Source organism: Delphinapterus leucas, chromosome 4 (assembly GCF_059928025.1).
Source record: "Delphinapterus leucas isolate spDelLeu-1000000601 "Yukka" chromosome 4, BTC_Dleu_Yukka2, whole genome shotgun sequence".
NCBI lineage: Eukaryota > Metazoa > Chordata > Mammalia > Artiodactyla > Monodontidae > Delphinapterus > Delphinapterus leucas.
This window is the reverse complement of record NC_143132.1, coordinates 72176487-72202653: the sequence shown is the minus strand read 5'-3', so window position 1 is coordinate 72202653 and position 26167 is coordinate 72176487. Positions and strand designations below refer to the sequence as shown.

The 26167-nt window shown below is 38.6% G+C and overlaps 1 protein-coding gene across 3 annotated transcripts in view; it reads left to right on the top strand.

The window, feature by feature from the left end:
• WDR53 (WD repeat domain 53) overlaps positions 1-26167 on the top strand; it is a 39472-nt gene that overhangs the window by 735 nt on the left and 12570 nt on the right. Inside the window, exons 1-3 of one of the 3 annotated variants that reach the window (XM_089910027.1) lie at positions 7-1470; positions 5136-5631; positions 13065-13239. In XM_089910027.1, the coding sequence (XP_089766153.1) occupies positions 5152-5631; positions 13065-13239 (655 nt within the window). In that variant the 5' untranslated portion in view covers positions 7-1470; positions 5136-5151. Of the gene's footprint in view, positions 1-6; positions 1471-5135; positions 5657-13064; positions 13692-26167 lie in introns of those variants that run through there. The other 2 variants (XM_022568546.2, XM_089910026.1) reach the window with 2 other exon arrangements.

The following is a 26167-nucleotide window of genomic DNA, read 5'->3' as shown; positions in this document are numbered from 1 at the left end:
GTATGAGGCTATCGCCGGTGGGTTCCGGGCTATCCTCCGGTGCCTTTTCCCTTTTTTAATCTAGTGGTTTCGCGTCGGCTTTTCTGGACCACTTTTCCTATAAGTTTTCGCTGAGTCATTTGGGTCCCTGCTTCATCTTTCCAATCTAACGCATGAAATTTCTGTCTCCTTATTAGCCAGTCCTTCGGCAGGTGAGGTCGTGTTTTTCTGGTCAGGCCCTCTTGTTCTCCCTTAGTACCAGTGCTTATCAGAACGTGTGTCCCAGCGTGTATACAGCATGTGAGGTCGCCACATTTGAACACCTTCCCCACCCCCCCACCCCCCAGTGTTTGGATCACCTTAAAGTGCCATTTAAGTGCTTATTAAGTGCTACCTTCTTTTGGACAAAATGTGGCTTTTCCTAGTCTTTCCTACTAACCCACGATTGGTAGGCGAATTAAAGCAGTGTGTTTTTAACTAATGAGACATTCCAATAGGGAGACTGACATGGAGGCTATAATTATAGAAGGCTTCTTGGAAGGGAAAGAGTTTCATCATTATTTAGTCATATTGCGTTTTCCTAGGTGGCCAGAACGTTTTCTGACAGCCTTTAAAGAATGCTTGGTACGAGAAAATAATATCTATCATGTGAGCCAGGCAACCGACTGAGGCCCTTTACAGGGGTGTTTATATAACTCTCTAAACAACTATGAGATAATTATTATAATAATAGGTTTCACAGATTCCTTTAGTAGTCAATTCTATTGTCTTGCCTTTACGTAGTAAGGAATCTTTCCAAAAGCTCCCTTGCTGTGTATAGTCAATTTCTTGTTCTCCAGTAAAAACAAAAGAACAGCACCTACCATCTCTACTCTCTGATGGGTGGTGTTTGGTTATTACTTGCCAGTCCCTTCTTCCCAGATGTTTTTTCCTCCAAGCTTAGTAACCCAGATACTTTTCATTCCTACTAGTGCCAGTGCCACAGCCCTTCAGCCTCTTCGGTTGCTATCTAGCTTCTCCACATCGAGACCAACTTTGGAAAACTCAAACATGTCAAGAAAAGTTGACCTATACTTATTACAGTGATAGTGACTATCACATTATTTAGATGTCAGGCTTCGGAGTTTTATTCATTTTTCAGCTTTCAGCCATCAAAGGAAGACGGTCCAAGATTTGTCTGGAAAGGCACTGAAGTTTCTTTTACAGCTTCAAGGATAAGTAGAGTCAGTCCATCCAAGAAGGGGACAAAGAACAGACAGAATGAATAGCTTTAAAGGCACAGACACTTGAAAAGGACAAATGGATACATGGAGGTATGACAGGAGTAAGTGTTTAGAGTAGAGAGCATTCAGTTATTAAAGACATTGCCCTCTATCCTGTCTGCCATGGTGTGAGGTAGAGCCTTTGAAGGATCTGATGAAATAATTCTGGCGCATCTTGTCCACTCAGTGAGGTGACTGTTTGTGGCAAAGTACCCCCCAAGTGGCCCAGGTAGGATTTCAAAGTAGGAAAAGATTTCCTTTATCACTACCTCCTTTTCTTTCTTGCCTGCTCATCACCCTCCTGATCATGTCCCCTCCGCCATGTTCAGTACCCTTTTTCTACCCTCTCACTGTTTAGAACTTCCATCTTTGCACTGCACCCTTTATAAAAATGTTCTCATAGTACCCCACCTTCCTCGCCCCCTCTCACTCCATGATCTCATTAGGTGTAAGAAGGAAGGAATCCAGTATCTAATTAAACTAATTCACACTGGGATATGATTAATTACTGTGCTTGACCCTTTAGTCATCTGCCTAAGAGAAAAGCTAGTTGACTTGATACCTGAGTGTGGGGATAGTGGCACTTAGCTATTTCCAGGTAGGCTTTCCAGTCCCAGTAAAAGAAAAACAAGAAACAGTGGCTTGCCAACTCATTTCTGAAAGATTATTTTGATATAACCCATACGTAATTTTTCCCACTACCTCGTACCGCAGCAGTCTGATTGTTTAACACTTTTTGATGGTGATCTTCGAATGTGTTTCAAATAATAACAAATAATTTTAATTTTGTAGACTAAGTAAACAGGTGATCTGGGGGACTCTCGTTGAATCCCTGATCAATACTCTGCATGATAAAATTAAAAGCCTCAGAATGTATGGATTTCTGGGGCTTTCCCAACTCTTTTTCCTAACATTCCACATAATAGGTCTCTATTTTAATTTTTCTGACTAGCTAGGTGATCGGTGAATATCATCCATGTGGTGTAGAGATTAGAAGTTTAATTTGCTCTTTACTCTGGTGCATAGAGATTAAGGTAGAGCTGACCTTGGACTTGTGAGAGTAATAGTCCAAGAGTTACTACTGCTTCCATTATGGAAAAATTTACAGGAACTGTGGCGTTGTCTATAATAGTCTCTTTAAGTACAAAATTCGTTTATTGCCTAACTTCTCACACTTTGGGGTGAATTTAACCAAATGTATCTTTAAAATTGAATTAATCTTTTCTGGAAAAGAGTTATATTAGGAAGAAAACCTGCTAAAACTTTTGTCTGCTAGTCAGCATTTCCTTAGGTCCCTTGTGAGTAGATTTGTGATGGAGAAATAGAAGTACTAGAAACCCTGCCTCATTCTTGTCTTAGCAAAAACCTAACATATCCCAACAGGGATCCAAAACCTATATGGACACAAAATCCTAAAGCTGTAGGGGGCAGACTTCTGGACTTTAAAGTTAATTCATTGTAGAAAAATTAAAACTCTGACTTAGGAAATAAGTGGTCAATACCCTAAAGATTCATGACAGAGTTAAATAAAACTATTTGTAACTTTTCAGTGATTAATTCAAATTTCATATTTTAAGGTAGGATATTGTATTTATCATATAAGTCAATAGTCACCACAAATGACAGTTCCTAAGCCTAAATAATATTAATACCTTTCATTTTAAATTGTGTTAAGTGTCCTTTTTCCTTGGTTTATCTGGAACATTTGGCAAAAGTCTTTGTTATTTAACTACTATTTCAGTACTTGTTGGCAAAAATCAAACCACCAGAGTTCCCTGTCTTTATCTCCCTTTGAGTTATTTCCTCTCCAAACCTCTCCTTTAAAACTTGTTTCACTCTCTATTTAATTAGTTTCCTCTGTTTACTAGTTGAGTGCTTCTGCTGAAATTTAAAAATGTATCTTTTTGTCTTTTTTCCATTTTATCTGTATGAAAATTGCTGATTTTGTGATCTTGTTTCTGTTACTTCGATTACTATTAGATTGGTGATTTTTTGCAGTCTAGTTAGTGATTTTGTTTGTGTGTGTGGCTAAAAGTGGAGGAAATAACCTTTGTGTTGGGAATAGAAATTTTAGGCAGATCATCAGATTATTTTAAAATTATTTTCAAAACAATTTTAGGAAATTTATCTCTGTACAATTGAACTAAATTCAGGTATTGTATCTGAAAATAGTAAAGCAACTATGGCAGTTTCTTACTAGATAAATTCTCCCTTGTCTTGTGGAATGAAAAATTAAATTTATCTAGATAGATTTGTTTGCTTCCTTTTGACCACTTAGAGTTGTAGAAATTGCCCCTATTTCCTTTTTCGCTTTGCACAGGAGGTAGTTACGAGAGGGGGTAGTATTATGTGGCAGTTACAATTATAGATACAGGCTGCCTAGCGTATCAGGAAACTAAATTTTGCACATAAGTACTAGTGTTATATAAGTTCAAGTAGGTGATAATGTGATTAAAAATATGTGAATATATTTAGAAGCAGTAATGAATTATTAGCAGCTTTCTAATGATCGTTTTCTGCACTTTCAAAGAATACTAACAAGTTAAACCTGTTGTCAAGTAGAATTGTTAGAAAAAGGTCTTCATTGTTTAGAAGTTTAGGATCCCTTTATATTAGATCCCAAGTACAAATCCTAAGAGCCAGGTGACTTTGGAAAAATTATTTAACATTTCTGAGACTCAGTTTTATTACCTGTAAAATGGAATAATATTTACCAATCAGAAGTGTTGTTTTGAGAATAAAATTAAATAATGTACTGAATTAGTCTCCGATGGTAAGACCCAGGGGTTTGCATTTTTAACCAGTTCCCCTGAGGATTACTGGTGTAGTACAGGTTCTCAAATTCTAGCATACATCAGAATCACCTGGAGGGCTTGTTAAAACACATTGCTGGGGGCTTCTCTGGTGGCGCAGTGGTTGAGAGTCCTCCTGCCATTGCAGGGGACACGGGTTCGTGCCCCAGTCCGGGAAGATCCCACATGCCGCGGAGCGGCTGGGCCTGTGAGCCATGGCCGCTGAGCCTGTGCATCTGGAGCCTGTGCTCCGCAACGGGAGAGGCCGCAGCAGTGAGGGGCCCGCGTACTGCAAAAACAAAACAAAACAAAACAAAAAACACATTGCTGGGTGCCAACCCCAGAGTTTTGATTCAGTGGGTCTAGAGTGGGGTCCAACAATTTATATTTCTAACAAGTTCCTAGGTGATGCTAATGCTCCTGGAGACTATACTTTGAGGACCATTTGTGTAGTATATATGATGCCACTTTGACTAGCCTAATAAAAGTAAGAAAAGTGACAGTGGTAATATTTGTTGAGCCCTCATTATGTACCAGGCACTGTTATATGTGCTTGACATTTATTATGTCATTTAATCCGATCTGATCCTGTGAAATGGATGTTATTATTACCCCCATTTTATCGAGAATGAAAGTGAATTATAGAGAGATTCAGTAATGTGCCCAGAGTTGCCCAGCTGATAGGTAATAGAGCTATTCAAACCCAGAGAGTCTAGTTCTAGGGCTCATTCTCTATAAACATTATTCAGATAAAGGATATAACCTGATGATTGTGCAGCCCTTTCTTAAAAAGGATTTTTCTTAATTTAAAATAAATATATTTATTGTTTATTCTTATGTGAGCCTCACATCAAAGGCTGGAGGACCAGGCTTACCTGTGCCTCTGATTGCAAGGAAAGCCCATGTAGGCATGTGCCAGCCAGGTGCACCACAATCTTGTGTTCAACTAGGCTTTGTAGGCTTGATCTTCAAATGTCTTTTTTTATTGATTGAGTTTTTTAGATGTCTTTTAATATTTAAATGAAATACTGCTTATTGAATATGTCTCTCATGAAGTTCTTAGATAAAACACGAGATTATAATTTTTCCCCCTTCTTCACAGAGTCATCTGAGCCATTATGGCAGTCAAGTGGACTGGTGGACATTTTTCTCCTGTTCTCTGCCTGAATGCAAGTCAAGAAGGGCTAGTGGCTTCTGGAGCAGAAGGTGGAGATCTCATGGTTTGGGGTGAAGATGGGACTCCATTAGGACACACACGCTTCCAAGGGGCAGACGATGTTACCAGTGTCTTATTCGCTCCCTCCTGCCCCACCAAGCTCTATGCCTCACATGGAGAAACCATTAGCATACTGGATGTCAGGTCTCTCAAAGGATCCTTGGACGATTTTCATGCGAATGAAGAAGAAATCAACTGTGTTTCACTGAATGAAACTGAAAACCTTCTGGCTTCTGCTGATGACTCCGGAACAATCAAAATCCTAGACTTGGAAAATAAGAAAGTTAGCAGATCACTGAAGAGACATTCCAATATCTGTTCTTCTGTAGCTTTTCGGCCTCAAAGACCTCAGAGCCTGGTGTCATGTGGACTGGATATGCAGGTGATGTCTTGCAGAGAGTACTTGGGTAATTTCTAGATGCGATTTGGTAACAGAATCAAATTATTAATTGGGCTAAATATATCTTTCCATTTTCTATTCTCTACTAACATGTCTTATGTATTTTATGAACCATAAGCTTTACTTCTACTGCATGTTTAATGCTAACTTGACAAAGTTTAGTAGATTTTATTCACAGAGTAATTATTAATCTTTTACTGTTCCTTTCTCTATGCTTTAAGACATTCCTAAAACATGAGAATTCAAATATTTGATTCTAAACATCTGTTTAAACAAAGTCATGCTAAAGTCAGAGTTTATCACCCACTCTCTACAAAGTCTGTTGTTTAAAAAAAAAAAAAGTTGGAGGGCCTGGATCTATTATTGTTTTTACTCTAAAAATCACTGGAGTGAGAATAGTCATGGCTTCTCTTTGGTGAGCATTTACTACTTCCCACTGCTTTACATTTACTACTTCCCACTGCTTCATTGTTTAGGGGCTCCCCCAGCACTGTTCTAGGCATTTAATCTACATTCCCAACTATATATTAGTATCTTCTAAGACTTGTGGCCACTTCTTGGCCAGTGGTCTTTACCATTCCCTCCTCTACCCTCCACACCTCCTTATAATTTAGAAATAATGAGGCTAATTTTAGTTGTTGTCACTATGACTGCCAGCCCCTCCCCACAAACTACTGGCATTTAGTAGGAAGAATTGGTAGTTGTCCTGCAGTGCTGGGGCAGCCCCTAAACAATAAAGAATTGTCCGACCAAAAATTTGTAGTGCCTCTATTGAGAATCATTTATACCTACAAGGCATAGTGACCCCATAACCTCTGAACTCCTTTTCTACTCCTAGGTCTTGTCCAAAACTTTAATAAACCTCCTATATTTTCTATCCTAGTGGAGATAATCTGCTTACTTGGTTAGGCAGAAAGACCTACACAACCAGTCAGATACCTGTCTTAAGTAGGCAGATTGTACAGTGTCTCTTTGACTAGTCATTCTTTCATCCTTAAGATATACCAGTTTTCAATCACTGGTTCATTAACTACTAGGCATGGCAATAAACAATTAGGTGTGCAGCAATCACAGATTAGATAAGAAGCAGGCACCCAGAATTTACCATTTTACCTCCAGTTCTAGATGAGAATGTTTAGTGGCAGGCAGCTGCTAGAGAACAGTATAGGAAATAAATGTTTTGTGAGAAGAAGGCTTAGGTAATTGCTTTTTTTTTTCTTTTTTTTTGGTAATTGCATTTTGATTTGACTGTCAAGAATTGCTAAAAATACACTGTAGATTAACTTCTGCATTGGGTTGTGATGTAACAACAGTGGCTAAGATAATACAGCCACACTTTTAAAAAATTACTTCTTTAACTGACGTTGAAACTATAATTTCTTCCAATTTATCAGTATTTCTTAAAACCTGGTTATCTGGTATTTTTCTAAACCTTAAGAATAGCTAGTCTATGGGGGAGTCCAAGAATGTAGGCATAATAGTGGAAGGGAGTTCTTATCAGATTAATGATGAGTTATTTCTCTCTGAACAAGTGTGTTTTATCTCAAGGCAGGAACTGAATTATTGCCATATAAAATAGATGGGTTCAACACACCTATCTTTGTTATTATACAAATTATAAAAATTATACCCTTTGATTTAGATAGGTTTAAATAGGCAGTGCGGGCTTCCTTGGTGGTACAGTGGTAAGAATCCGCCTGCCAATGCAGGGGACATGGGTTTGAGCCCTGGTCCAGGAAGATCCCACATGCCGTGGAACAACTAAGCACATGCACCTCAACTAATGAGCCTGCGCTCTAGAGCCCAAGAGCCACAACTACTGAGCCCGTGTGCCTAGAGCCTGTGCTCTTCAAGAAGAGAAGCCACTGCAATGAGAAGCCCGCGCACTGCAACGAAGAGCAGCCCCCGCTCACCGCAGCTAGAGAAAACCCGTGTGCAGCAACAAAGACCCAATGCAGCCATAAATAAATAAATAAAATTTTATAAATAAATAAAATTAAATAGACAATGCTTACTCAAAGAGGCAGGGACCTTAAGAATGAAGTATGATTTATTAAGTCACTTGAGACTGCTTAATCTTTTATTAAATAGGCCCAAAATAATATTCATAATATATGTATAAGGTATAAAAAATAACATTAAACAAATACATGTGTACCACCACTCAAATATAGTTTTTTCTTATAAGGACCTTTGGAAATTTGAAGCCATCATGAATTTCTGTAGCATACACATTGGTTTTCTTTCTCTCTTATTTCCACATTTGAAAATAAATGGTTCAAAGGTTTGTTCTTTCTGGAGTTTGAAAGATCTCTAGTACAGAACTTAAGGACTGGGACAGTAGAGGAGCCTTTTTTTTTTACCCCCTTGAAAATGAATCTTTTATGTGGAAAGAAATGTTTTTGTAGGAGAAATTTTTGAGCAGGGTCACTTTGATATGCTTGCATTCACTTCTGAACATTTGCCAGTTGTCCACTTTCTCTCCCTTTGACGTTTTATTAGACCTTAAGCCCTGAACGCTTCTATACTTTTCCTTCAAATCAATTTTCTTTAATATTCTTTTCCTTTAATACCTTACCTCTCTTGCTTAGGGTGATATTGCTTGATCAGGTGGTTGAGAAATTGTGAGATACCTTGGACTCTTGGGCAGTTAGGAAGAGTAAAGAAGTACAAAGGGAATGTCCAGGCAGGAACAATTTGGGAATCTTCAACACTTGGAAATGACTGCTGGGTTGGTACAATTTGAAATGGCTATTAACACGTTTAGATGATTTAAGTAAATACAAAAATGTTTAAGCTGCTGAAAACACTTTGGGTGTAGTTCATGTTTGGATGTCTTAGGGCAGAAAATATAATCCAGGCATTATGGGGCTATGTGAAAAAGAATTTGGGGATACCTGCCATACAGTTAAGCTAGTATATTTTGGAATGTCCATTTTCCTTGTGTTCAGGTTTTTTATAGAGATTGTTGCCATGTCAAGTTTTTTTTTTTTTTTTTGGCTGCGTTGGGGCTTCGTTGCTGCACACGGGCTTTCCCTGGTTGCAGTGAGTAGGGGCTACTGTTGGTTGCAGTGTGCGGGCTTCTCATTGCAGTGGCTTCTCTTGTTGCGGAGCACGGGCTCTAAGCGCGCAGGCTACAGTAGTCGTGGCACACAGACTCTAGAGTGCAGGCTCAGTAGTTGTGGTGCACAGGCTTAGCTGTTCCGTGGCATGTGGGATCTTACCGGAACAGGGATCAAACCCACATCCCCTGCATTGGCAGGTGGATTCTTAACCACTGTGCCACTAGGGAATTCCCTCAAGTTTTATTACTCATTCATTTTTGTTATATTTTCTGATTTTTAAAATTTTACTTTATTTCAATTTATTAGTATTTTGGCTTCACCCATATGTATAACAATTGGTGGCCTCTTGGTATAATGTTATAAATCCAATCCAAAGAGATTTTCAGTGTTTTCCCTAGTATAAGCAGAATATAACTGTTACCAGATGTTGCTTCTTTTGAAAGTAGGCCGAGTTAAAGGAAGTTACCTTGAATAGAAAACCAAATCCTTAATATAATCAACAGTAGTAATCTTGTCAATTCAGATCTGTGCTTTTGACTAAAGAAGGTCATGCTTATCCTAGTGTCCATTTTAAATTGTGAGTCATAATTCAGGGATAGTACTAGGGGGTAAAATACAGCTGTCTGTTTTCTCTGAAAGTATGAAGAATATTTTCTTTTTCAAATTGGTTGCTATGGGAAAAAAATTGCTAGATAATAGAGTAAAATCAGTTCACAGAGTTTATTGTTTTGTTTTAAACAGTTTTTAATTAGCATTTAATTTAAATTCGCTTAGTAGGTCCAAGATCATGGTAGGGAACAAGAACAAAAAGCTAAGTAAAATTGAAACTGTGATTAAAAATCTTCCAAAAAACAAAAGCCCAGGACCAGATGGCTTCACAGGTGAATTCTATCAAACATTTAGAGAAGAGCTAGCACCTATCCTCAAACTCTTCCAAAATATAGCAGAGAGAGGAACACTCCCAAATTCCTTCTACGAGGCCACCATCACCTTGATACCAAAACCAGACAAGGATGTCAAAAAGAAAGAAAACTACAGGCCAATACCACTGATGAACATAGATGCAAAAATCCTCAACAAAATACTAGCAAACAGAATCCAGCAGCACATTAAAAGGATCATACACCATGATCAAGTGGGGTTTATTCCAGGAATGCAAGGATTCTTCAATATACGCAAATCTATCAATGTGATAAACCATATTAACAAATTGAAGGAGAAAAACCATATGATCATCTCAATAGATGCAGAGAAAGCTTTTGACAAAATTCAACACCCATTTATGATAAAAACCCTGCAGAAAGTAGGCATAGAGGGAACTTTCCTCAACATAATAAGGCCATATATGACAAGCCCACAGCCAACATCATTCTCAATGGTGAAAAACTGAAAGCATTTCCACTAAGATCAGGAACAAGATAAGGTTGCCCACTCTCACCACTCTTATTCAACGTAGTTTTGGAAGTTTTAGCCACAGCAATCAGAGAAGAAAAGGAAATAAAAGGAATCCAAATAGGAAAAGGAGAAGTAAAGCTGTCACTGTTTGCAGATGACATGATACTATACATAGAGAATCCTAAAGATGCTACCAGAAAACTACTAGAGCTAATCAATGAATTTGGTAAAGTAGCAGGATACAAACTTAATGCACAGAAATCTCTCGCATTCCTACACACTAATGATGAAAAATCTGAAAGTGAAATCAAGAAAACACTCCCATTTACCACTGCAACAAAAAGAATAAAATATCTAGGAATAAACCTACCTAAGGAGACAAAAGACCTGTATGCAGAAAATTATAAGACACTGATGAAAGAAATTAAAGATGATACAAATAGATGGAGAGATATACCATGTTCTTGGATTGGAAGAATCAACATTGTGAAAATGACTCTACTACCCAAAGCAATCTATAGATTCAATGCAATCCCTATCAAACTACCACTGGCATTTATCACAGAACTAGAACAAAAAATTTCACAATTTGTATGGAAACACAAAAGACCCCGAACAGCCAAAGCAATCTTGAGAACGAAAAACGGAGCTGGAAGAATCAGGCTCCCTGACTTCAGACTATACTACAAAGCTACAGTAATCAAGACAGTATGGCACAGAAACATAGAACAATGAAACAGGATAGAAAGCCCAGAGATAAACCCACGCACATATGGTCACCTTATCTTTGATAAAGGAGGTGTGAATGTACAGTGGAGAAAGGACAGCCTCTTCAATAAGTGGTGCTGGGAAAACTGGACAGGTACATGTAAAAGTATGAGATTAGATCACTCGCTAACACCATACACAAAAATAAGCTCAAAATGGATTAAAGACCTAAATGTAAGGCCAGAAACGATCAAACTCTTAGAGGAAAACATAGGCAGAACACTCTATGACATAAATCACAGCAAGATCCTTTTTGACCCACCTCCTAGAGAAATGGAAATAAAAACAAAAATAAACAAATGGGACCTAATGAAACTTCAAAGCTTTTGCACAGCAAAGGAAACCATAAACAAGAGCAAAAGACAACCCTCAGAATGGGAGAAAATATTTGCAAATGAAGCAACTGACAAAGGATTAATTTCCAAAATTTACAAGCAGCTCATGCAGCTCAATAACAAAAAAACAAACAACCCAATCCAAAAATGGGCAGAAGACCTAAATAGACGTTTCTCCAAAGAAGATATACAGACTGCCAACAAACCCATGAAAGAATGCTCAACATTAATCATTAGAGAAATGCAAATCAAAACTACAATGAGATATCATCTCACACTGGTCAGAAAGGCCATCATCAAAACATCTAGAAACAATAAATGCTGGAGAGGGTGTGGAGAAAAGGGAACACTCTTGCACTGCTGGTGGGAATGTGAATTGGTTCAGCCACTATGGAGAACAATATGGAGGTTCCTTAAAAAACTACAAATAGAACTACCATATGACCCAGCAATCCCACTACTGGGCATATACCCTGAGAAAACCAAAATTCAAAAAGAGTCACGTACCAAAATGTTCATTGCAGCTCTATTTACAATATCCTGGAGATGGAAACAACCTAAGTGCCCATCATCGGATGAATGGCTAAAGAAGATGTGGCACATATATACAATGGAATATTACTCAGCTATGAAAAGAAACGAAATTGAGCTATTTGTGATGAGGTGGATAGACCTAGAGTCTGTCATACAGAGTGAAGTAAGTCAGAAAGAGAAAGACAAATACCATATGCTAACACATATATATGGAATTTAAGAAAAAAAAATGTCATGAAGAACCTAGGAGTAAGACAGGAATAAAGACACAGACCTACTGGAGAATGGACTTGGGGATATGGGGGGGGGGGAAGGGTGAGCTGTGACAAAGCGAGAGAGAGGCATGGACATATATACACTATCAAACGTAAGGTAGATAGCTAGTGGGAAGCAGCCGCATAGCACAGGGATATCAGCTCGGTGCTTTGTGACCGTCTGGAGGGGTGGGATAGGGAGGGTGGGAGGGAAGGAGACACAAGAGGGAAGAGATATGGGAACATATGTATATGTATAACTGATTCACTTTGTTATAAAGCAGAAACTAACACACCATTGTAAAGCAATTATATCCCAATAAAGATGTTAAAAAAAAAAAAAAAAGCTAAGTATACCAGGATGTCAAATTAGTCAACAGACTTGTTTAGAATTTCTGCTCTTTTCTCCAGGTACTATGCTAGGCATTAGCAAAGATGAATTAAATCTCAAGAAACTGAAAAGCTAGTAGTATATGTCAATTAATAGAACAGGGATTAAATATGGGAAAGAGAGAAGGGGGCTGGAATAGTTAGGAAAGCCTTCCTAGAGGGACACAATTTGAGCTATGCCCCTAGGATGAGTAATTTGGGTAATGTGAAAGGAAAGGAAAAGCATTCCAGATAAAAATGATTTCAGTGGTATTCTAGTTTAGTTTATTTAGTTGATAGGTATTTTTACTTTAACAAGCATAGACGAAAATTAATAAATTTCATAATCTTCAATTTTACCTGCAGAGATCAGGGTAGAATGACTCAAAGAAACTGGCATCTGCTTAAGAATTTAGATTACACTTTAATGGGTTTGTTAATCGAAAGTTACTCAGGATCTTGTTTTCTAAATTCTATCTTCCTTACTGCCCATTGGCATTCTAGTTTTGGCACCAGGGTTGCATCCCACTAGCATGTCGTGGTGCCATCTGAATTTTTTTCTTTTTAATATTGCTGGAAATGTATCCTACTAATCATTCTCAGACTACTTTGATGATTTTGTTAGAAGTGGAATAAGCATGTTAGTTAAACAAACTGACTAGAACCGTAACTATGTAACTTCCTCTTATTTAAAGGTGATGCTGTGGAACCTTCAGAAAGCCCGGCCGCTCTGGATTACAAATTTGCAGGAGGATGAAACAGAAGAAATGGAAGACCCACAATCACCTGGTCAGCTTTTAAACCCTGCCCTAGCCCACTCTGTGTCTGTGGCATCGTGTGGCAATATTTTTAGTTGTGGTGCAGAAGATGGTAAGATTCGAATCTTTAGGGTGATGGGAGTCAAGTGTGAACAGGAACTGGGATTTAAGGGCCACACCTTAGGGGTATCCCATGTCTGCTTTCTGCCAGAATCCTATTTGCTGCTTACTGGAGGGAATGATGGGAAGATAATGTTGTGGGATATAAGCAGTGAAGTTGAGAAAAAACAGAAGAGTCCTATAAAACATACCCACAAGAAGAAAACCAAAAGGGCAGCTTATACCAAGCAGGGTGGAAACACTCATGCTTCAGTAGCAGGTGAAGATGAACATGGCAAAATTTTACCAAAGTTAAGTATTGAACATGGAGAAAAAGTGAACTGGCTCTTGGGTACAAAAATAAAGGGATACCAAAATATATTGGTAGCTGACCAAACTAATTGTATATCTGTATATCCTTTAAAAGAATTTTAAATCCAATAAAACATTTGAAAAACTGCAGAACTTTTTATGGGTTAAAAAAAATCCTGATTCTTTGTTTGAACTATTTGTCATATGTGGAAATAATACCATTCCATCATATAAATTTTAAAACATTTGAGCAAAAGGAGATAATTGGGTAACACTTGTTATAGTAAATGACATATTAAAATTTGGAGAATGAGAACTAATATTCACTGAGTACTGCTTGTGTACCAGCCATTTTACATGTTTCCTTTCTTATTCCAAATCAGTGAAGTGGGTTACTTTGTTCATTTTTTGCCACAGGAATCAAAGACTCAGAGATGTTAAGTAACTTGAGGATCCAAGAAAATTGCAGGCACGATTACTTACCTGCAAAGGATCTTCATTGTCTTGTCAAGCCTCCTGCCCTAGGGAAGCCCACATCCTGATCCAAATATGGTCACCACATTAGTTATAACATTAGTAATTTCTGATCCTAGGATGTCATGAGGAACTTTACCAAGTTGAAAGAGGAAACCTGTTCTTGCTTGTTCTGTGTAAAGCCCAGAAGGCTTTGCTGACAATCACCTTTTGCCATTTCTAAGAAAAGTGTTCCAGGTCAAATCAGTTTAGGATATTACGAAGCAATCCAGGCTGTGATGCTGATGGGACCAAGAATAAGCTGAAGTTATGAATAAGAAGAAACTCTGACTAAGCAGAAGATGTAAGGTAGATAGAAGAAGTAGAGAAGAGAAGCCAAGACTGTGTAGAGAGTAAGTTTTCTTTTCATCATGCCCTGGATTGCTGATTTCTCTGCATGTCCTTTCAGCTTCTGCTTAAATTGCTTACTCTTAAATTCAGAGGTTTAAAGAGAGATTCTGATTGTTGGTTACCATTATCCTTGTTTGTGGAGAACTCTTTGATAAGCTCAATTTTAGTCAGAATGTTTGCTGCAGATGACAGAAACCAAACTCAAATTGACTTAAGGGAATAAAAAGGAATTTATTGGCTCATGTAACTGAGAAGTCCAAGGATAATCAGGCTTGTACTGCTGAGGTAGCTAAGCTGAAAGGATGTGAGTCTTATAGGTGCCTCACCTGTGAAAAGTCTTTCCTAGGGATGGAGTGAGAGAATCCTCACAGTAATGTTGAGCCTGGAACCAGCCATGCCTGAAACAAGTTATTTCTGGAGCCTTTTTTTTTTTTTAACTTGTGACTAAAAGTGTCCTGACCAATTAAGTGGGTGGTCAGTAAATATTGTTTAGTGATCTCACTTAAAATTTAAAGCAAGGAGAATACCATCTTGGCCCTAAAAAATTCATTGACAAGGACCTTGGCCTGAGTATTGACAGAAACAAGTTTCTAATCCCAGCAATGGGCAAAGTTCTTGGCCATTCTGGGCCTTGATTTCCTTTCTTGAAAGTGAAGGGTTGAATTAGACATCCCCTAAGGTCCTTTCCATGCCACTGTTTTATGAAATGAAAACATTGTCATAATACTGTGTTTATCCAGTGATTCTAATATTTATTAAAATGTCAGTAAAGACTAATTATCATGGGCAATCGCTGGAGATTAGAGGAATCTTTTGAAAAGTTACCCAAGTACAGCATCATCTTAGCTATTGAGCCTGAATAATGTTATGGGAACAAGGTAAGAAGTATTTAAACCAGGATTGATTTTTTTTTTTTATTGAAGTATAGTTGATTTAGTGTTGTGCCAGTCTCTGGTGTACAGCACAGTGACTCAGTTATACACATACATACATTCTTTCTTTCTATTCTTTTCCATTATGGTTTATCACAGGATATTGACTATAGTTTCCTGTGCTACACAGTACGACCTTATTGTTTATCCATGCTAAATGTAATAGTTTGCAACCCTAAACTCCCAGTCCGTCCCTCTCCCTCCCCCTAACCAGGATTGAAACATTAGTTTTAAACTTTTTGTTGCTAATAATAGATACCCACTCAGACTGCCTAAGCAAAAAGGGAAATTTACTATGGGGAGTGGAGGAGAAGAATTCTCTCAACCCAGAACAGAAATGTCGCTTGGCTCTACGTTTCTAACCGGGGAAATCTCTAACCAGGGAAGCCATCAAGAACCAAAGCAGCTACCCTTTCTGTCTCTCTGAGTTCCTGTGGTCACTTGTCTCTGCTTCTTTCTGCATAGTGCCTTTCACCTGACAAAAGATGGCCTTCCAGGGCTACATCAGCAACCCATTTCAATTCCAGAAGCTGAGTAGTGTCTAAGTTCCAAGGCCCTGAAGAGAATCTGATTGGTCTAACTTCGTCAAGTGCCTAGCTCTGATCCAATCAGCTCTGATCAGGGGGGTGTTGTCATTTAGTATCAACATTGCCAATGGGGCCCCCATAGGTGGGGAGGTAGTTCTCAGGGAAGGGGAGTATGGGCTGAACTAATAGTCCCCAAAGATCTACAACCAACAATTGAGATTTTGGCAGATTTACAGTGTGAAAATTATATGCAAAATGAACCCTTCTTGGGTCAGCCATTTTACTACAGTTTGACTTTCAATTTTCAAACAATAAGATACACCCAGATTACTTTAGTTAATGAGAGTTTGAAGAATGGTAAAGTAAGCAAAATAAAGTGCCTCAGCCTGGGCTTACAGAGAATCAGGGTACCATTTTGGTTTTGGGGTTTTGGGGGGCGGGTTTGTTTGTTTTTTACCACACCATGCAGGATCTTAGTTCCCTGACCAGGGATTGAACCTGCACCCCCTGTGCAGTGGAAGCACAGAGTCTTAACCAGTGGACTGCCAGGGAAGTCCCAGGATACTATTTTGAATATTCTTAGCTCGATTAGTCAGCTGGCCCCTCAGATAACTGAGTAAGAACTTAAGTGGCCTCGCTTTAGAAGTGGGCATCCAATGTCCCCAATCTATAGAAGGCTGAAAATGTGCCCCAAAGATATCAGGTTCTAATCCCTGGAACCTGTAAATGTTACTTTATTTGGTAAAAGGATCTTTGTAGATATAAGTTACAAATAGTAAAGGATTATGTTAAAGGAACATAATTGTATACTTACCTTTATACTTTATTAGAGTGTAAGATGCTTGGGGGCAAGGATCTGCCTTTTGAGTTTCAGAGCTTGTGGTTTGGCCTGACCTGAACCACCCAGCTCACACAAAAAAAATCATCATTAAATCTTAAATGAATCAAGGGAAGTCCAGAAGGTGAAAATGTTAAGAGATGTGGATAGAACAAAATAACAATAAAGGTCAACCTGAAGGGAGCTAGTAGCAGGGTTGCCTGGCAACCAGATTGAACCCTTTCTTTGTAATGCTTCAGGTTATTTTTAACACCAGCTATCAGGACTAAACATGGCTCTCCCAACCAGTGCTCAATTCACAAACACCCAGACATGCTCATCATTTCACATTTGATGTTCTCTCCAAATTACAATCAGTTGTGCTCCAGGATAGACAATCCTGAGGCTGATGCAGTGCCCACCCAGTTGCTTCTCCCTTCCAAGAGCAGAAATACCTTCAGGATTAATCAGTCACCCTCTGGCAGAATTATGTATAATCCTGATGCCTTAACCTATGAATAGCTCTCCCATGACCTCAGTTTTCCTATTTACATGCAAAGAATTAATGAAAAACAGAGTACTATACTGCACATGTGCTGTGTGTGTGTATTTGGTTTTCTGAACTATTTGAAAGTGAGATACCATGACACTTGACCTCAAAATACATCAGCATGCATCTCCTAAAAAGGATACTTTTATATATAACCATAGTACTGATCTCATACCCAAGAAACTTAGCAATAATTCACATTCTTGCCCTTAGCCAGCCAATTGTGACTAATATCGTCCTTACTGCACTGAAGTCTGGTGGTGAGAGAGGGTGGCAGCCAGAACTGCAGAAGATGGGTCCCTCAGCCATGGGCAGGGCTTATGGAAATGAGAGGGAACAAGAAGGACCTTGTGGCTTAGTCTGGGGTCTGAACAGAGATAGGTGTCCCTTGTAGCCAACCCTCTTCCCGTGGCACATCCCCAGTGGGGAACACTGCCCCTTCCTCTGGGCTAAGGTTCATTTTAGAGACTAAGTTGTCAGGCAAAAGGGACATTGTTGAAGAGTGAGGACATGAGTCTCAACTGGAGTGAACAAAATACCCTATCACCAACACCACCTGGGCCATACTCCAACTAGAGAAAGAGGATTTAATCTAGGCCCAGTAGAGGACATGGGAGAAATTCAGAACAACCCTCATATACCTGGAGAGAGCCCCTGCCATACCCTCGTATCCTTGGTGGAGGAAAGGACTGGGCTGGGGTTTAACAGAGCCTCCATCAGGTCTTCTTCTCTATAGCCATAAAAAACGCTTAAGGAGAGTGACCCAAAGTTCACTTGAGCATGATTTTCCTATAATCATTCTAGGCAATGAATGAAGAAGCATCCAGAGCATGCAGTGATCAAGTATCAATAAAAACAATTCTTACTGGGACTTCCCTGGTGGCACAGTGGTTAAGAATCTGCCTGCCAATTCAGGGGAGACGGGTTCAATCCCTCGTATGGGAAGATCCCACATGCTGCAGAGCAACTAAGCCCATGCGCCACAACTACTGAGCCTGCATTCTAGAGCCCAAGAGCCACAACTACTGAGCCCATGCACAACTACTGAGCCCACGTGCTGCAACTACTGAAGCCAACGTTCTCTAGGGTCTGTGTGCCACATCTACTGAGCCCACATGCTACAACTACTGAAGCCCACACCCCGCAACAAGAGAAGCCACTGCAATGAGAAGCCCATGCAATGCAATGAAGAGTAGCCCCCGCTTGCCACAACTAGAGAGCCCGCGTGCAGCAACAAAGACCGAACGTAGCCAAAAAACAAAACCCAAGAAAACCCCAATTCTTAACTGACTTATAAATGTTGACACAACAGGTCACAAATAGGTAGCAACCTGAAAATTGAATGCATTTTTCTGTTATGAACAAGATGGTTAAACATGTTACAAACCAATGTGTGGCTAGATAAATGCAAATGTTAATATTTTATTAAAAATTAAGATATAAAAGTCTCAACTAAAAGACTGTTGATTCTACTCAATAAAATCAGTAAAGTTGAAGTGTATAAAGTGAATACACAGAAATGAGTTGCTTTTCTATACACCAATAGTGAAACATCTGAAAAGGAATAAAACTATCCTATTCACAATAGGATCAAAACAATAAAATGGGGCTTCCCTGGTGGCGCACTGCTTGAGAGTCCGCCTGCCCATGCAGGGGACATGGGTTCGTGCCCCGGTCCGGGAAGATCCCACATGCCGTGGGGCGGCTGGGCCCGTGAGCCATGGCCGCTGGGCCTGCATGTCCGGAGCCTGTGCTCCACAACGGGAGAGGCCACAACAGTGAGAGGCCCGCATACTGCAAAAAAAAAAGCAAAACAAAACAATAAAATACCTAAGAATCAATAAACCAAAAAAGTGAAAGATCTGTAAAATGAAAACTACAAGACCTTGCTTAAAGAAATCGAAGAAGACAAACAAATGGAAGGACACGTGTCCGCATGGAATGGAAGAGTTAATATTGTTAAAATGAACATGCTACACACAGCCATCTGTAGATTCAATGTAATCCCTATCAAACTTTCAATGGCATTTTTCAAATAGAGAAAAAATAATCCTAAGATGTATATGGCACCACAAAAAAACCCAAATAGCTAAGGCAATCCTGAGAAAGAAAAACAAAGCCACCACACATCCTGATATGGGACTACACAATAAAGCTATAGTAATTAAACGAGTATGGTACTGGCATAAAAATGGACACACAGACCAATGGAAGAAAATAGTGCAGAATTAAACTTCCACATATATGGTCAGCTATTACTTGATAAGTGAGCTGGGAACATCAGGTTGGGATAGGATAGTTTCTTCAGCAAATGGTGTTGGGAAACCTGGATAACCACATGCAGAAAAATGAAATTTTACCCCTATCTTACACTACTCATAAAAACCAACTTGAAATTAACTTGAAAGACTTAAACATAAGACCTGAAACCATAAAGACTTAAACAGAAGACCTCCTCACCAGGAGGGAGGAAGCTCCTCAATATCAGTATTCACAATGGTTTTTTGGACCAAAACCACAAACAACAAAAGAAAACACAGTGGGACTCCATCAAATTTAAAAGCTTCCACACAGAGGGCAGACAGCAGAAGAAGAACTACAATCCTGCAGCCTGTGGAACAAAAACCAAATTCACAGAAAGACAGACAAGATGAAAAGGGCTATGTACCAGATGAAGGAACAAGATAAAACCCCAGAAAAACAACTAAATGAAGTGGAGATAGGCAACCTTCCAGAAAAAGAATTCAGAATAATGATACTGAAGATGATCCAGGACCTTGGAAAAAGAATGGAGGCAAAGATTGAGAAGATGCAAGAAATGTTTAACAAAGAGCTAGAAGAATTAAAGCACAAATAAACAGAGATGAACAATACAATAACTGAAATGAAAAATACACTAGAAGGAATCAATAGCAGAATAACTGAGGCAGAAGAATGGATAAGTGACCTGGAAGACAGAATGGTGGAATTCACTGCTGCTGAACAGAATAAAGAAAAAAGAATGAAAAGAAATGAAGACAGCCTAAGAGACCTCTGGGAAAACACTAAACTCGACAACATTTGCATTATAGGGGTCCCAGAAGGAGGAGAGAGAGAAACAACCCGAGACAATATTTGAAGAGATTAATAGTCAAAAAATTCCCTAACATGGGAAAGGAAATAGCCACCCAAGTGGAGGAAGTGCAGAGAGTCCCAGGCAGGAGAAACCCAAGGAGAAACACACTGAGACACATAGTAATCAAATTGGCAAAAATTAAAGACAAAGAAAAATTACTGAAAGCAGCAAAGGAAAAATGACAAATAACATACAAGGGAACTCCCATAAGGTTAACAGATGATTTCTCAGCAGAAACTCTACAAGCCAGAAGGGAGTGGCATGACATATTTAAAGTGATGAAAGGGAAAAACCTACAACCAAGATGACTCTACCCTGCAAGGACCTCATTCAGATTTGATGGAGAAATCAAAAGCTTTACAGACAAGCAAAAGCTAAGAGAATTCAGCACCACCAAACCACCTCTACAACAAATGCTAAAGGAACTTCTCTAAGTAGGAAATACAAAAGAAAAGGACTTACAAAAACAAACCCAAAACAATTAAGAAAATGGTCATAGGAACATATATATCGATAATTACCTTAAACGTGAATGGATTAAATGCTCCAACCAAAAGACACAGGCTTGCTGAATGGATACAAAAACAAGACCCATATACATGCTGTCTACAAGAGACCCACTTCAGACCTAGGGACACATACAGACTGAAAGTGAGGGCATGGAAAAAGATATTCCATGCAAATGGGAATCAAAAGAAAGCTGGAGTAGCAATACTCATATCAGATAAAATAGACTTTAAAATAAAGAATGTTACAAGAGACAAGGAAGGACACTACATAATGATCAAGGGAACAATCCAAGAAGAAAATATAACAATTGTAAATATTTATGCACCCAACATAGGAGCACCTCAATACATAAGGCAACTGCTAACAGCTATACAAGAGGAAATTGACAGTAACACAATAATAGTGGGGACTTTAACACTTCACTTACTCCAATGGACACATCATCCAGACAGAAAATTAATAAGGAGACACAAGCTTTAAATGACTCAATAGACCAGGTAGATTTAATTGATATTTATAGGACATTCCATCCAAAACCAGCAGATTACACTTTCTTCTCAAGTGGGAATGGAACATTCTCCAGGATAGATCACATCTTGGGTCACAAATCAAGCCGCAGTAAATTTAAGAAAATTGAAATCAAATCAAACATCTTTTCTGACCACAATGCTCTGAGATTAGAAATGAAGTACAGGGAAAAAAATGTAAAAAAGACAAACACATGGAGGCTAAACAATACGTTACTAAATAACCAAGAGATCACTGAAGAAATCAAAGAGGAAATCAGAAAATACCTAGAGACAAATGACACTGAAAACACAACAATCCAAAAACTATGGGATGCAGCAAAAGCAGTTCTAAGAGGGAAGTTTATAGCTATACAAGCCTACCTCAAGAAATAAGAAAAATCTCAAATAAAATATCTAACCTTACAACTAAAGGAACCAGAGAAAGAAGAACAAACAAAACCCAAAGTTAGCAGAAGGAAAGAAATCATAAAATCAGAGCAGAAATAAATGAAATAGAAACAAAGAAAACAATAGCAAAGATCAATAAAACTAAAAGCTGGTTCTTTGAGAAGATAAACAAAATTGATAAACCATTACCCAGACTCATCACGAAAAAGAGGGAGAGGACTCAAATCAATACAATTAAAAATGAAAAAGGAGAAGTTACAACAGACACTGCAGAAATACAAAGCATCCTAAGAGATTACTACAAGCAACTCTATGCCAATAAAATGGACAACCTGGAAGAAATGGACAAATTCTTCCAAAGGTATTACCTTCCAAGACTGAACCAGGAAGAAATAGAAAATATGAACAGACCAATCACAAGTAATGAAATTGAAACGGTGATTAAAAATCTTCCAACAAACAAAAGTCCAGGACTGGATGGCTTCACAGGTGAATTCTATCAAACATTTAGAGAAGAGCTAACACCCATCCTTCTCAAACTCTTACAAAAAACTGTGGAGGCAGGAACACTCCCAAACTAATTCTATGAGGCGACCATCACCCTGATACCAAAACCAGACAAATATACTACAAAAAAAGAAAATTACAGACCAATATCACTCATGAATATAGATGCAAAAATCCTCAACAAAATACTAGCAAACAGAATCCACCAACACATTAAAAGGATCATACACCATGATCAAGTAGGATTTATCCCAGGGATGCAAGGATTCTTCAGTATACTCAAATCAATCCATGTGATACACTGTATTAACAAATTGAAGAAGAAAAACCATATGATCATCTCAATAGCTGCAGAAAAAGCTTTTGACAAAATTCAACACCCATTTATGATAAAAACTCTCCAGAAAGTGGGCATAGAGGGAACCTACCTCAACATAAGAAAGGCCATATATGGCAAAACCACAGCAAACATCATTCTCAATGGTGAAAAACTGAAAGCATTTTCTCTAAGATCAGGAACGAGACAAGGATGTCCACTCTCACCACTATTATTCAACATAGTTTTGGAAGTCCTAGCCATGGCAATCAGAGAAGAAAAAGAAATAAAAGGAATACAAATTGGAAAAGAAGTAAAACTGTCACTGTTTGCAGATGACATGTTACTATACATAGAGAATCCTAAAGATGCCACCAGAAAACTACTAGAGCTAATCACCGAATTTGGTAAAGTTGCAGGATACAAAATTAATGCACAGAAATCTCTTGCATTCCTATATAACAATGATGAAAACTCTGAAAGAGAAATTAAGGAATCACTCACATTTACCATTGCAACAAAAAGAATACCTAGGAATAAACTTACCTAGGGAGACAAAAGACCTATATGCAGAAAGCTATAAGACACTGATGAAAGAAATTAAAGATGATACCAACAGATGGAGAGATATACCATGTTCTTGCATTGGAAGAATCAATATTGTGAAAATGACTATACTACCCAAAGCAATCTACAGATTCAGTGCAATCCCTATGAAATTACCAATGGCATTTTTTACAGAACTAGAACAAAAAATCTTAAAATTTGTATGGTGACACAAAAGACCCTGATAGCCAAAGCAGTCTTGAGGGAAAAAAACGGAGCTGGAGGAATCAGACTCTCTGACTTCAGACTATACTACAAAGCTACAGTAATCAAAACAATATGGTACTGGCACAAAAACGGAAATACAGATCAATGGAACAAGATAGAAAGCCCAGAGATAAACCCATGCACCTATGGTCAGCTAATCTATGACAAAGGAGGCAAGGATATACAACGGAGAAAAGACAGTCTCTTCAGCAAATGGTGCTGGGAACACTGGACAGCTACATGTAAAAGAATGAAATCAAAATACACCCTAACACCATACACAAAAATAGACTCAAAATGGATTAGAGACCTAAACTTAAGACCGGACACTATAAAACTCTTAGAGGAAAACATAAGAAGAACAGTCTTTGACATAAATCCCAGCAAGATCTTTTTTGATCCACCTCCTAGAGTAATGGAAATAAAAACAAAAATAAACAAATGGGACTTAATGAAACTTAGAAGGTTTTGCAAAGCAAAGGAAACTACAAACAAGACAAAAAGACAACCCTCAGAATGGGAGAAAATATTTGCAAACGAATCAATGGACAAAGGATTAATCTCCAAAATGTATAAACAGTTCAAGGAGCTCAATATTAAAAAACAAACAACCCAATCCAAAAATGGGCAGAGGACCTAAATAGACATTTCTCCAAAGAAGACATACAGATGGCCAAGTGGCACATGAAAAGCTGCTCAACATCACTAATTATTAGAGAAATGCAAATCAAAACTACAGTGAGGTATCACACACCAGTTAGAATGGGCATCATCAGCAAATCTACACACAATAAATGCTGGAGAGGGTGTGGAGAAAAGGGAACCCTCTTGCACTGCTGGTGGGAATGTAAATTGATACAGCCACTATGGAGAACAGCATGGAGGTTCCTTAAAAAACTAAAAGTAGAATTACTATATGATCCAGCAATTCCACTACTGGGCATATACCCAGAGAAAACCATAATTCAAAAAGACACATGCACCTCAGTGTTCATTGTAGCACTGTTTACGACAGCCAAGACATGGAAGCAACCTAAATGCCCATCGACAGAGAAATGGATATAGAAGATGTGGTACATATATACAATGGAATATTACTCAGCCATAAAAAGGAACGAAATTGGGTCATTTGTAGAGACGTGGATGGATCTAGAGACTGTCATACAGAGTGAAGTAAGTCAGAAAGAGAAAAACATCATGTATTAACGCATATATGTGGAACCTAGGAAAATGGTACAGATGAACCAGTTTGCAGGGCAGAAATAGAGACACAGACATAGAGAACAAATATATGGACACCAAGAGGGGAAAGTGGTGGGGCGGTGGTGGTGCTGGTGTGATGAATTGGGCGATTGGGATTGACATGTATATACTGATGTGTATAAAATTGATGACTAATAAGAGCTTGCTGTATAAAAAAAAAAACACAAAAATAGAAACATTGTACATATTGTCAGGGATATGTGATCTAATGGATTAAAGGATACCAAATTTTATTGCTTTGAATTTGCAAAAAAAAAGAAATTAAAAATAAATAAAATATAAAAATTGCCTCACTAACAAACTCAGGTGTTTTGAAAGTGGCTTGTTATGAATAACAAAGGACACTCCTTTCATCTTTATCACTCTGTAGGTATTTCAGCAACTGGGGATAAAACCAAATATTATAATAAAAGATGCTTCTTTCACCTGTTTTAGGATCCAGGGAGAAAAAACAATTATAACAAGAGATGTTCCTAGTACTCTTATCACTTAGGAAGTGATAAAGAGTTTTAGAAGCTCTGTGCCAAGAACCAGGACAAAGACCAAATATGTATTTCTTATTATATCAAAATATCACAGTCATCAAGCTTGTTGATTTTAAAAATAAAAGAGTCAGTTATTTTACCAGCAAAAATTGGTTTAATTGGGAATAGCAGAGAGTTGCAATTCAGGACAAATAAGCCACAGCAAAAACCATAGGCAAGTCCAACAAACAAAGGAGAGGAATGTTATTTTATAGAGAAAATGGAGGAAGTTGGAAAAGGTTGTTTTGAATGAAAGCACACTGAAGAAAAGTGAGGGTTCAGGGTGATGACACTTCCTCATTGGCTGAGTTGCTGGGGTAGTCGAATTCTTGTAGGATACTCAACATACACCTCTTCCTGTTGGGGCCTGTAATTGGTGATTTTTTCCTGTTGATCATTCTTCTGTTGGGATCTGTAGTTGACTTTGAGTGGTACTGCATGAGAGCTTCCACTCCTAGCCTCTTGATGCCATTTTTAGTGAGGTTTCCCTTTATTAATTTTCACAGGTTTACAATATACAGCTTTCTGTGTGCATGTTACACTTAGATTTTTTTTAATATAAATTTATTTATTTATTTTTGCCTGTGTTGGGTCTTTTTTCTGCGCGTGGACTTTCTTTAGTTGCGGCGAGTGGGGGGCTACTCTTTGTTGCGGTGTGCAGGCTTCTCATTGTGGTGGCTTCTCTTGCTGTGGAGCACAGGCTCTAGGCACGTGGGCTTCAGTAGTTGTGGCATGTGACCTCAGTAGTTGTGGCGAGCGGGCTCTAGAGTGCAGGCTCAGTAGTTGTGGTGCACAGGCTTAGTTGCTCTGCAGCATGTGGGATCTTCCCAGACCAGGGCTCGAACCCATGTCCCCTGCATTGGCAGGCTGATTGTTAACCACTGTCCACCAGGGAAGCCCCCGACACTTTGATGTTTTTAAAACCCTTATTAATTTAAAAAAATTCAGGGGGACTTCCCTGGCAGTCCAGTGGT